Source organism: Aphelocoma coerulescens, chromosome 1A, assembly GCF_041296385.1.
Source record: "Aphelocoma coerulescens isolate FSJ_1873_10779 chromosome 1A, UR_Acoe_1.0, whole genome shotgun sequence".
NCBI lineage: Eukaryota > Metazoa > Chordata > Aves > Passeriformes > Corvidae > Aphelocoma > Aphelocoma coerulescens.
In genome coordinates, this window is record NC_091014.1 from 13,334,992 (window position 1) to 13,348,777 (window position 13,786).

The 13,786-nt window shown below is 37.1% G+C and overlaps 1 protein-coding gene across 1 annotated transcript in view; it reads right to left on the reverse strand.

Moving 5' to 3' along the window:
* The window catches only part of CCDC146 (coiled-coil domain containing 146), a 40,301-nt gene that overhangs the window by 4,163 nt on the left and 22,352 nt on the right, over nucleotides 1-13,786 (reverse strand). Inside the window, exons 9-15 of the mRNA XM_069035971.1 lie at nucleotides 12,348-12,443; nucleotides 11,191-11,361; nucleotides 9,306-9,394; nucleotides 9,025-9,189; nucleotides 6,534-6,752; nucleotides 5,690-5,918; nucleotides 248-376 (exon numbers count right to left, since the gene is read on the reverse strand). Coding sequence (XP_068892072.1) covers nucleotides 248-376; nucleotides 5,690-5,918; nucleotides 6,534-6,752; nucleotides 9,025-9,189; nucleotides 9,306-9,394; nucleotides 11,191-11,361; nucleotides 12,348-12,443 — 1,098 coding nt within the window. The remainder of the gene's footprint in view (nucleotides 1-247; nucleotides 377-5,689; nucleotides 5,919-6,533; nucleotides 6,753-9,024; nucleotides 9,190-9,305; nucleotides 9,395-11,190; nucleotides 11,362-12,347; nucleotides 12,444-13,786) is intronic.

Sequence of the window (13,786 nt, forward strand, 5' to 3'; positions counted from 1 at the left end):
AGCAGAGGATGCTGCAGAGTCAGGGGCACCTGACAGACCCCCGCCCTCCTCAGCCTCTCCTGGAAGAAGTCAAAATGTCCCATGTCCAGTTGACCTGGAAAGCAGACACTGGGATGGAGTTCCAAATAGCCAATCATGACTTTAATTCCTCTCATAGAAAATTTATTTTGAAAATAAAAGACACTATTTGCGTTTTGTAAGAGGTCAAGCACAGCACGAGAGCTCAGGATGTGAGAAGTGACATTACCTGTTCGATCCTTTTTAGCAGCTCAGGTGGAGATGGGTCTTTCCCTCCCATTTCTTGCTTTCTGCTCTCATTTGTGGCATCACCATGGTTTTCCTCCAGCCGTTTAATCTTGTCCTTGCACTGGGAATACTAGCAAACAAAGAGCCTCAACAGTTATTTATTCCCACCAAACTCATCATCAGACCTTGGTTTAGAGACTTCAACAGACAAGGTTTTCTTGTACTGGGAAGGAGGGCAGGTAACACAGAAAATTATGAATCATTTTTACATTTTCTTTTAAAAGGGAACTACAGTGTGACAATTGCAGGACAGAGGAAACCCTGCTGTTTGACAGAAATTGAGTTCCACCTGTTTCTTGGTCCTCGGGCTACTTTTGTTTTTTATCCTCAGGAATACAATAGAAGGCCCTGCTTCCCTGCTGGTTAGCACTGAAAGTCTCATCCCTACAGGCATCCAAGTTTTCTCCACTAACATTCCCAGGCATTCATCCTGAAGTGACTCAGTGGTGACACTGAGCAGTGTGGTACCCCCGGGACTCACAGCGGCAGGTGTTGCCTGACCTTTCTCGTGTGAGACCTTCCCATGGAATAACACTTCCCAGGACATGCTAGAGGGACATCCAGGGTCAGCATAAATACTCGCTGAAGGAGTCACTGGGGCCATTTTTTCATGTTTGGACTTGCAAGACTGACAGTGGCAGGGCTGTGTGCTCTGATGTGCACCTGGCTGTCTGTCAGTGAGCTGACATAACACTACCCAAGTGTAAATGTTAACCATACACTGCAGGTGATGATTGATTATGGAAATAAGCAGTCACAGGCTCTCAAAGTTATGAAGAGTCACCAAAATATAAAGTAAATGTTTAGATGTTGCCAGGATGAGGTTTGTCACTGGAAGCTAACAAGTCATATTTAACTACAAAAGAGAAAACTGACAGATATATTCTCAGGTGGCAGTGGAACATTACCAGAACTCTTAAATATTTCTTTTCCTAGTAAAAAAGCACCACACAACTCACCCCTGTACACTTTGTCTAAAAGCAGCTAAAGTAAAAACCTTAGATGAGTGTAATGAACAATTTCCTCAGCAAACCATGATTCTGAACATAGCTAGGTACTGAAAGTTATATTTTGCTAACAAATAGCTAAAACTCAAGCCCAAAAATACACAGAGTGGAAGAATGTAAAAGCAGGGCCAGTACAAACAGCAGGATGCAGTTATGTTTCCAGTGATCTTTTCTATCTGGGTCCAAATTTTTCAACCACTAACTCAGGGGAAAATGCCTTGTTGGAGGCAGTGGTATCTTAATGAGATTAGGGGCAGCTCACCAAGGAAAATTTTTCAGGACTGAATAGTTAATTTAGAGAAGGACTATTGCAGCAAAGCCACTGCCCAAAAAGCCACAAAAAAATTTCATGTTAAATGTAAGTACTAGCCTTACTTTTAAATGCAATATGAATTGGAACTGATCAGATGAAAGCCAATCCAAAAGTATCAAAGTGGATTTAGAGATAACCATGTTATTCTCTGTCTGCTTAAGTAACATGACTACAGTACAGGCCTCTTTCTTTATATTTTTCCTAATTTGTAGTGTTTTCCTTGGGCAAGACTTTATCTAAGTTATAAGAGACTCTAAGTCTTAAATTTTTAAAAAATCCTTTCTTTCTTTTCTTCCTTCCTTTCTTTCTTTCTTTCTTTGAGTGGATTTGATACAGGAAAAGGCTCTAGAAGAGAGGCTACTTGGATTGTAATCAGTCAGGAGGAATTGTTGAAGGATGAACACACAGGAGAGAACACTTGTCTAGATAAAGCAACTGGTCTGAAAAAGTGGACATTGGGTGTTTTTTTTTAAAATCTCAGAGAAGGTAGGTGAGGTATGTACAGCACTAGAAAAGGGCAAATACAAGACCTATTTTTAAAAAGGGCAGGGATGGAGCTATGAAACCATAGATCACTTTCTGAAGAATAAATCTGGAACACATAATTAAGTTTTCGTTGTAGATATTGAGAAGAGAAAAAAGGTAGGGATAACAGCCAACATGGATGTGTTGAGTCATGCCAAACCAGACCAATGTCTACTATGATAATTTCACAGGTGTACGAATGACAAATAGTCATTCTGATTTTTATACAGCTTCAATATTTCATATTATATTCTCATAAACAAGAAAATAAATGGATTCTTGATGAAAATATGCAGTAAATACCTCATCAGTAGAATGAGGTTAAGCTCAGAGAGGTTGCAAGTATTTTTTGAAAAGATTAAAATTCAAAATTACCTTGGTCTTAAAAAAGGTCTGAACCAAAAAGATAATAGTAAATAAAAAATGTAAGTTGCTACATGTAGGCAGGAAATATTGCCTGTACAAACACAGAATCAAAGTCAACTGGTTGGATGCTCTTTCTTTAAAAAAGGGTCTGGTTGTTACATACATTTACGTGAAGATGAATCACTGTGTTGTGTCAAGAAAGGTGCCACCATACCTGGATGCATAAGCAGGAAGGTAACCTGCAAGATGCCTGCATGAATCCTTTCACTGTCAGCCACAGGTACCAGGTACTGCACCTCTAGACAAATAAAGACCATATTGCCAAAAATAAAAGAAATGCAGGACAAGAATGAGCTAAGGAAAATCTCTGAGAGCTGATTGAAAGAAACAAGGTTGTGTAGCCTAGCAAAAGGATGGGAGAGGAACATGATTAACATCCTTCCGGAAAATGAAATGTTGCAGGAAGGAAAAGAATGGCCCGTTTGTCATGTCCCTGGAGGACAGAATACAAACCAATATTCTTCCACCACAGCAAGAAAGATCCAGGCTAAAGGTCAAGAAAATCTTTCCACTGTTAAGTGGAAAGACTGGGATAGCTTGCTGGGGAAACTGGTTTGCCAGTCTTGGCTTGAAAGCAGAGCTTAGCCCTCTCAGGAATGACAGGCAATCCAATGCTGGTGTCGGCGCAGATTGCGTAGACAAACTCTTTACCTCTCTATTAGTCCCATTATTCTATTATGATGATGATGTAGTCTGGAGATTTTCATGGGATCGTGTTAAAACCTGGACAAATGTTGTTGCCAAATGCCTCAAATAAACTGACAGTCCTTGTACATTGCCTGAACTCTAAGGCATGAAAGTTCCTATCTACGGCACTGTGACAGCTCAGCAGGTCTACGTGTTGGACTAATTAATGATTAATGCTAAGTATTTCCCATTGATGGATGAAGGCAGATTAGTTTTTATGGGTCACTTCAGTCAGCAGGACCAGTCCCTTGATTTGCAGTCCCAATTAAAAGTTACATACTTTTATGCCCAGTCAAAACCACCTTACAGTCTCACCAGGTACTTTTTGTGTAAAGAAGTGCCTGTAAATATTCCTATTTTTAAATCTTTACACTGATGGTAACAAACCTACCTAGTCCATGTTACTAGCTCTTGCTTAGAAGAGGTCTGGTCCTGCTTCAGACGATGGTATATTTTTAGCTACACTATTCACCAATGTTTTGTGGAAATAGGCAGCTTCTGATGAAAAGCATACAAGTGGAACATATATCACTTTGATGATTAAGCAGCTCATATGGAATATAGGAGACCCAGGTGAAGTGTTTGTTCTTGCTGAATTGGCACACAGCCCTGATCTGGGCTTTTCCCTTTCTCAGTGGGCACTACAGCTGCTAAGATTATGGGTCAGTTTTTGCAGTCTGTAAATATTTCTGATTTCAATTTTTTCATTGATATTAATGAAAATACCTAGTCCATGTTACTAGCACTTGCTTCAAAGAGGTCTGGTATTGCTGAAGATTGAAGGAGGCAGGAAGGGTAGGAAAAGGGGAGGAGAAAAGAGGCACAGGTACAGGATTCAGCCTGCCTAATCCAGATGGTCTGTGGCTGTGATAACTGAACAGAAGCTGAGTCAGATTTCAACATGGGGTCAAGTCTGTAATCAGAACAGGAACTAGCAATTTGAATTTGGCAACCAACACCAGAATTCAGATTCGGGCTCATGGTTTATTTAAATCATGGAGATAAAGCCAAACAATTTGAAACTTCTCATTGGACTTAATTCCTGTTGGCAGTGGGAGTATTAATACTGGAATGGTTGAGCATAAGGACATGAATGAGTTAACAGCCAGTTTGAACCATGTAATATTTAGTAATCACAGCATCTAGTTAAATTTTAAAGGTTGATAACCGATTATTTGCCATTGTTCACTGGAAAATCCCTGACTTGGGAACATTTATTAAGACTACTGCATGTACAATATCACACCACCCTGTATTTTCCTACTTTTTACTTTTATGTCAACATTGCAAGAAGATTTAAAGCACCTGCAACAATAGCGTCCCTTTAACAGTGATTTTAGGTTTCACATGAACTATCATCATGAAGGAGAAAGTTGCAGGAATTCAGAACAGAAAAAGCAAAGTTTCATGATTGACCCTGTCAGTTCACAAAAATCATCTGTATTTTGCTACTACTGTATTTGACGCTGTGACCCTCAGTCTCGTTTTAAACCTTACCTGAAAACTCTGGTGGTTTTTGGATTTTTTTTTCCTTTAGTCTTCTTTTTTTTTTTTTTTTAATACTGCCTTGATTCATTGTTTAAAGCTGTGATGGCCCTGTAAAGTCCTTTGGGGCATGAATTGCATGAGGTATTGGACTATGTTTTATTCTTGTAGCAGAGCATAACATTTCTTCAAAAGGCCAGAAGTAAGAGAATAGTGCAAGCACTATTAAACAGTGAGTCACAGCTCCCATTGATGTGAGTTTGAAAGGCAATGGTACACCCTAATTTGTGATTTTGTGCAGGCACTAACAGAGTATGTATGGGAAAAATTACCATCTGGAGATAAGGTCAAAAGTAAATGAGCCATTTCAGAAAGCAAGGAAAGAATGTCCCAAGCACTGCAGTTTGTTAGCTGTTTAATGCTATTTTGTAACTAGAACTAAAACTTACACTGTTTTTGTGTAGAAGAAAATATATGTGGATTATATCATTGTAGGCAGCAGAGTTTCCAGAGTAGGCTCAGGGTCAAGTGTGAATTGAGTTATTATTTTAGAAATTTGATGGTCTAAGTATATCTCCCACCCCTCCACCTACTCCATCAATACAGTATTAACAAATTTTATCTACAGTCCCATTTATCCCCCATGACTCCCATTCTCCAGCTTAGTCACACTGACATTTCAGACTATGGGGTGGGTTAGCTGGGATTCCATACCCAGGAAACATTTGGCATGTGTGAAACAAAGAGCATGAGCCTCTTTAAATGTAGAAACTCACATATGTGAAGTTAAAAACATCTATCAGTGTTTTGCTAGACGGGTGTATTGTTAAACTTGCTGTTTTAATAAACCTTGTACATCCAGATACATCTTTTTCTATGAAATCACCTTAAATTTTAAAATACAGAATGATAGTAAAAAAAGGCTTCCTTTAACACCAACCTGTATCTGAAGTCTCACCAGATGTGCATCCAGGGCATTCCTCACTGGGAGCTCTTTAAAAAACAATTTAATCTCTCTTTTTTTCTCAGCTAACTTCAGCTTCAGAAAACTGATCTTTTCATCCATAACTTGCATCTTAATATCTCCATTTCTACACAACATCTCTTGCCTCTTTATTTTCTCATATAAAAAGCCTAGTTCTTCTTCTCGTTCTCTGAGCAAAAGACCACTGAAATAAGGCCAAAATTAAAACATAATTTAAAAAAATTACTCATATTCAGTGTATTCCATTCAAGAACACAAAACGTGACCTTAAAAGACAGTAATAATCTGTGAAAATATATGCAGCTTTCACAAATATTATTTTAATCTAATGACAGCATTTTAAATAAGTAACAAAATAATTGCAATGCTAAAATCAGGAAACAAACTCTTGGAAAGGGTACTCTTTTCTCTCACATAATTTTTAAGGTCTTCTGGCCTTCCACAACATTTAAAAATGGATTAAGATCAGACAGATTTAGATAATCTGCATTTTTGCAGATACCTAATCTGTGCATAATGCACAAACAGAGCAGGAGGCTACAAGTTCTCAAGGCATTCAGTAGCCAAGTTACAGTATTTTTTGAATAATAGTTATAAAGAATGAGCATGGTCACCAGTGGAGAAACATCCACATAATGCAAAGCAGCACCGGCAGTGCAGTGAGGGGGACTGGTCAGAAAACATTGCAGTGCCACAGACATTTAGCATTCCTAATGAGGAGTTCTCATAAGCTGAAAAATATTGTTGCTTCATGGATGTCAAAATTAAACACTACCTTAGATCAAATTTACAAATGTACCTCTCATTTTGTTGCTGAATAGCCCTTTCGCATTTTTTGCGTAGTTGCAAAATTTCCTCTTCCATGTGTGTGGCTATAGTGGTAAGTCTGTCAACATTCAAATACTTTTCCTTTTCTTTATTCTCTAGCATCTCTTGTTCAACTTTGCAATAATCCTTTTTGATCAACTCTGTCATTCTCTCGTTCTTTTTAATCTTCACATACTCTTCCTGCAATTTTCTTTAACATAACAGAAATGTGGGAATGTTTTTAGTCCTTTCAATTTGAAACCAATTTCAGCAATTAATAGCAGAGCTTAAATTTATTTCTCAAGCACACAAGTGCTCCTCTATATCTCTGTTTCACAGAAGCTTTACAACAAGAAGAAAGGCTCTCCGAGAGCAATTTTTCTTTGCAAGTTTTTCCAGCTTGAAAAGAACTAGATTCTGGCTTAAGAAAAAAAATGCTATATAGGGAGCACTGCACTACAGCTCTTTTCTTCTCTACTAGGTAGCCCAAGTAGCCATAAAAATAAAGTTCCAGAGCATAGGCATAAACTGTGATGAAGTCTTAATGTGTAGAAATCCTGCCCTTCTATTTAAAGAACAATATTTAAATTATTTTGTGGTTGCAATTCAAAGTTCTCCAAATCTACTGTTTATAAAACAATGTGTCACAGCATTAACACAAGAAAGAAAATTATCAGATTGCCCATTTGACAGATGAAAAAAAAATCATAGTGGAAGATAAGTGACAAAATCACATAAAAAAAGAACAGATCTCATTATTTCCATCATCCACTGGATGATGGTCCTTCACTTAAAAGACAGATTCTTGTCACCAAATGGACTATTCACTATCTCACAACACAGAATTTAGAGTTATTGCATTTGATCTGTGGTATCACATCTGGGTCGAGACACAACATTTTCTAAACCAGGAAGATATTTGTGTCAACATACAAAAGAGGTAGTGAAAGGAGAAGCACAGTCTCCTGATAAAAAACAAAACAGACCTGCAGATGAAATATCCTTCCCTCATGAGCTCCATCATTAAATTGCTGAATCGCTGCGTACAGGGCAGGGAGCTGCTTCCTTTCATTTCCCCCACATGTAGAACACTTTGAGTACCACAGCGTATTACTGAATTGAATTAAACTTCTGTAAGTCAAGTTTCAGACTGAAAGTATGACAGTATTTCAGAAAGGCAATATGTTTTAAATATTTTCTGAAAAATACTTGTCTTACTTGGACTGATACTCTGTCCTCCAGACTGTATAGGTTGCAGTGAAGTCAGTGGTAGTGATACTAAAATGTACTACTGGGATTAAAAATATTTTTCATAGGAAAGAGAGTTACTGAAAATTCAATACCTCGGACTAGTTTTAAATCTAGGTTTGCAGAACTCAAAATATTTGTTGGATCTGTACTGAGTAGGGACATCAATAATAATTGTATATTTCTGATATCTATATAATATTTATGTCTTATTAGCCTTTCCCCCCTTCTTTCATCACCTGGGAAGGCCTCAAAAATTTTGCCACGAAATGTCAGCTTGTACATCTTGACAAAAGCACTTCAATCACTGAAGTTTCACTTCTTTTTTAGGTATCTCTAGCACGACTTTGAAATAAAACTGCTAGGAGATTCACAATAAACACTTAGTGTATTCTTTCTCTGAGCAATTTTTTGGCACCAAATAATGAAGTTTGGGGAAAATCAAGTTATTTTTATCTACTCAGTTTTGGTTTTCCTATTCTGCTCACACAGTTGGCTATTCACTGTCTCCATATTTGCCCAAGTACGGATTTCCAAGACATTGTAATTCTGTCTATATTGCAGAATTTCATCACTAAGATGACAGAAATATGGCAAAAAGAGAGTCACACGCACCAAGTATTCTGCCTCATTATCCTTGTTGTGAATGTAACCTTTCTTTTTGTCTATGATTGCTTGGAAATTGAAACCACATTTTATCTGAAATAAATGTTATCTAATAAACTTCAATGTGAGTTTGAACCAAAGTCCCTAATTTGTTCTAATTTCATGATTAGACAGCCACATTCCTAGCTGGTGACTCCTTTAATAGTCCCATGCACGACTTCATTGGGGAATCAAATATGTCAGACCTCTTTTTCTCTAAGGACAGCAAATATGAGTGCAACGGTGTTGCTCATATTGAATGAAACAGCATGATAATGCTAAACCTGAGAGGTGCAAGAACTGTGATATAAAGGATGGGAAAGTGAGAGAGTAGCCAGACAAACTTCAAAACTAGTTTCTGCCAAGTAGTGATGCCCAAGCTAGTTGTGGAGTGTTATAAGGGATAAGAAATTGGAACAGGTTATGGAGGGATGTTTCTAAGTGCCTTTGTTTTAATCAGATTTTAAAAATCAGGATAATAACTATCAAGGATGATATGGACATAATTGAAGATGGAATAGATTCTCTCCTAAGATTTTTCCCAATCTTACATTTCTATAATTGTGAACTACAGTGTACTGTAAACTCACCTTTCCTTGTTTGCAACAGCATTCCTTAAATTTTCTATTCTATTTTCTAGCAATTTTACCCGGTTTTCAGCTTCCCTCGCTTTCCACTGAGCAGTACGCATCAATTGTATACAGTTTTCCTTTTCAATTTGCATAAGGTCATACATTGTAGCAAATCCTTGGAGTCTGAAGAAATGAGATGTGTGAAAGAAATAATTGTTAGTATTTTATGCATACATTACCTGGATAAAAGTTGCTTTAGAAGACTTTTTTTAGATCATGTATTGTTATTATTTTCTTACTCTTTTTGGTTTTCTTTTTTCATCTTTTTACAGGTGATTAGTTCACGATCCTTTCTTTTTAGTTCCTTAACAACACTTTGGAGTTGAATCTGAAATTTAAATAATATTTAGTGAGCACTTTAGATATATTAAAGAAATGTCTTCAAAGAAATTACCCAGGACAACTCTTAGATAAGAAAAAGATCATCAGGGGACATCATAAGAACTTTTTCTTATTATAATGAGATGTTTTTATTACATAAAAAACAACATTAAAAAGCACAGTTTTTCCATGTATATTAAGCTTACAATTACTATTAGCAATGTAGATAATCTGATGCTGCATCTTAAATGCTTAGTTCCCTGTATCTGGAGTTCCACTGTTTCTACTGATCAGCCTGTCAATTCCACCACGATATAATTATTTGGCGTATGAACCATTGAAACTGCACCTTTACAAATAAAATTTCTTTTTAATCAATTCTGACTTTTAAGCAATCACTGATGTTTGAGCAGAATTGGGTTCTGTTAAGTCTCTGGATCTTTTGATTCCAGTTGTGTTCAGTCCTCATAGCATGGGCAATCAATCTTAGATGGACAGGCCTTTTCTTCCCTCCCAGTGGTATCAGGAGGAGGAGCTTGGTATTAGGGAAAGCTGGCGGATGATGGGTTGCAACTTTTGGCTTGTCTGTGTGTTCCTAAATTTGTATTATTTTAGTTGTTTTATTTGTTTATGGACTGATTTTTATTGAAGGTACAAAGCCTGACGTTTATTTTTATAGACAGTCAGAGTTTCCCAAGATGGTAGAACAGTTGTTTATATAATTTATCTGAATACAGACATACATTTTGGAAACATAAATACCTTGTTCCCATATAGAAATTTGGTATTTAGTAAATTCTATGTGACATCACAGCACATGTCATGCCAGCAAAATGCAGGTAGCAAATATGACTAGTCATAGGAAAAGTTTTCTTTCCCTCTTTCTCTAAATCAATATAATTATTTATGCCTTGAAATGTAACAGGAAAATAGAAATTTCTGCCTCTCCTGGGAATGAGTAGTAGTTCAGTTTATCTTCTAATGTTCATATATTTGTAAAATAAACCACACAGTTTTACTTCTGAGAATCTCAGGTGAGGTTATCTGCTTTTCTGCCTCTTTCTTTCAAATTGTTCATTTTATTCTACAAGCTTGAAAGAAAAATCACAGAATCTCAGAATCACAGAATGTGCTCATTTGGAAGGAACCCACCAGGATTATCAAGACCAGCTCCCAGCCCTGCACAGCACCATCCCCAAGAGTCACCCCATGTGCCCAAGAGCATTGTCCAAACGCTTCTTGAACTCTGTCAGGCTGGTGCTGTGACCGCTGCCCTGGGGAGCTGTTCCAGTGCCCAACCACCCTCTGGGGGAAGAACCTTTTTCTAGTATCCAACCTAAACCTCCCCTGACACAACTTCAGGCCATTCCCTTGGGTCCTGTCACTGGTCACCACAGAGAAGAGATCAGTGTCTGCCCCTCTGCTGCTACTCACAAGGAAGTTGTAACTGCAATGAGGTCTCTCCTCACTCTCCTCTTCTCCAGGCTGAACAGACCAAGTGCCCTCAGCTGCTCCTCACCCAGCTTCCCCTCAAGGCCCTTTACCATCTTTGTTGCCCTCCTTTGGACACTCTCTAAATGTCCTTTCAATACCTTGTTTCAATTATGGAGTGATATTTTAACATACTGAACTGCACCACAAATTGCCAATAAAACACCACAGTATTGTGAGCTTCCAGTGTTCTGATGGAACTTCAAACCTAGGGTGGGAAATGAGTCCACAGGGCTCCCCTCACTAGTAGTTTAATTTCTCCCTATACCAGCTTATACTTTTGAACAGCCTTCCAAATATGCAATTTTTTACCTTGGCTTTCTGAACATTCCTGCATTTCAGTTGCTTCTCATCAGCTCTGAGCCAAGTCAGATGTGTAAGTGTGGATAACTCATTTCTGCATTTTTCCTGCTCTTTAAAAAGCAAGCGTTCTTCAGCAATGCATTCTTCCAACACACAGGCATCCATATCTGATATCATTTCCTAAAGAACATGAAATTTAAATCCTAATGCAACAATGCATCAGTGTTGGCAAACCCAAAGCTGGAAATACTTTGGGTTTATCTGCAATGTAAACAGACTACATAGATTTAAAAACATAATAAATTATTGCTTTAAAACACCATGCACAATCCCTATAATAACATTTCAAAATACATTATCACCTAGGAGCATTTCTGTTCTTCAGTCTAACATCTTTCAGCTGTGGTCCATTGACACAATGGGTCTTTATAGCTATATAATCTTTAGGTAAGTTCAGTGTCAGATCCTCAGGAGGAGGTGAATGGAAGCTTCCTAGGCTCCACTGACTATGGAACACAACTTATGTATCCCAAAGAGTGACACGTAGGTACTGGAAAGCATATGTATCCAAATAGAAGCTGATTCCCACCTGATAATGTTAATGAATTCAAACAAAACACACAAAGAAAATGGATATAAGGGTAAGAAGACAAGGAGGTTTGATCTTAAGAATGTATGCCTGAGATAGATTGCTTCTTATAAAGTCATTTATGTAGTGGCAAGTACTAATGCTCTCATAATGCAGACATCTGCATTTCCACACTCCATATGGCCGTCCTGAGTACAGACAGACATCCACAAATGACAGAACTGTGAAGATGAAAAATCATAATGTACAAATGCTGAATTTTTGTTGTTGCAACAAGACACGGTTCCATATCCAAAGGAAATACATAACAATATATTTCTAGCTGCAGTGTCATTAACAACATTCAGAAAGACTTAAACTAGAAAGTAGATTTGCTTTCTACCTTCTAGTATATGGCCAGTAACACCAAAAATGTTTTTTAAAATGAAAGACGACTGTTCTTTAAAATTGAGCAAATACTACTGCATTTTCTCACCAGAAAGCTGCAGCTAGAAACTCCCTTTCCTTTTTTCCTTTATTCTCATGATAGAAAACCAACTGTTAAAATGAAAAAATATGAGAAAGCAGGACTCAGCACCTGTTCAGCTAAACCTCTCTTGATCGTTTCAATTTCCTTCTGCAGTTCTTGTCGTCTTTCTAATAATACTGCATTTTTTTTGGAGTTAATTTCTGCCTACAAAAATAAACCAAGCACAGAGTGATGCAAACAAAAAATGAGGAAAATATAAACTGCAGATACTCTATTAGAAGTAGCTACTCAAATTAAGAAATTAATTTCCTTTCCTATTGTAATAGCTAGCACAAGAATCCTTCATTGAGTAGAGTTCCTCTGCCACTTATTGGAGTTTCTAGAATTTTTCTTTCAAGAACTAGGAACACTAAACTTCACAAATTTAGAAGGGTTATGGTTTTCAGCAACTAAACTGTCATTAAAAAACCAGTAATCACAAAGAGAGTATATGAAACTGTCACCTTCTAAATTCACAGAGGATATTCAGAGTGAAATTTTGAATTTACTAAAGGAAAAAGAATAGTTCGCATCTACGTAGAATGGATATCACATTTTTTTCTTTTTGCCACTACAGTAGGATTTTCATTAGGCTCTAGAAAGCCAAATCTAACAACACAAACATTTATGTATTATTTTTCATTATGGGAAAATTAGTTTATTCAATCAGATTTTAACATTAATTATGTGAAGAAATACATATTAAAATATATCTGATCAATCTCACTACAACTACTTACATGATATAATTTCTAAGACAAAAAGTTGTTTTGGTCTCACTGTGACTAAATTCACTTAAAAATTCTTAATGGCTATAAGCAAATAAGAAATAAATGCATTAGGCTAATTATGCAGGTGTATATTGCCTCTCTGTAATTGATGGGGACAAATATTTTACCAGGATCTGTTGTGATAGGACAAGGGGAATTAATTTTAAAATAGAAGAGGGATGATTAGATATAAGGAAGAATTTTGTTCAACAAGGGAAGTGAAACACTGGCACAAGTTGCCCAGAGGGGTGGTTGATGCCCCATCGCTGGAAACATTTAAGGCCAGGTTGGACAGAGGTGTGACTAACCTGATCTAGATTAAGGTGTCCCTGCCTATAGCAGGGGTTTGGATAAAATGACCTTTAAAAGTCCCTTCCAATCCAAATGATTCTAATTCTAATCTGTAATTCATATGGGTGGGGAAAAATTACATTTAACAACACCTGGAAGATATTCAAAGATAATACACCCAACCCTGTGATATTTTGCTCAGATCTCAATCAGATGTTAGAGTTCAAAACACTATAAATCAATACTGAGAAATAAATGTTTTGCAGTTGTGATTTTCAATTCTGTGATAATATTGTAAAATTAAATGCTGTTCATTTGCATTAAAGGAAAGGGGAACAAGAGACACAGTAAATGTCTAAGTGTGGAGTTACTTTGGTTGCAGCTCCCAGCTCTGAGATTTGATTTGACTTAGGTTTACTAAAAGATCAGTAAAGCTTGTCCTAAGAA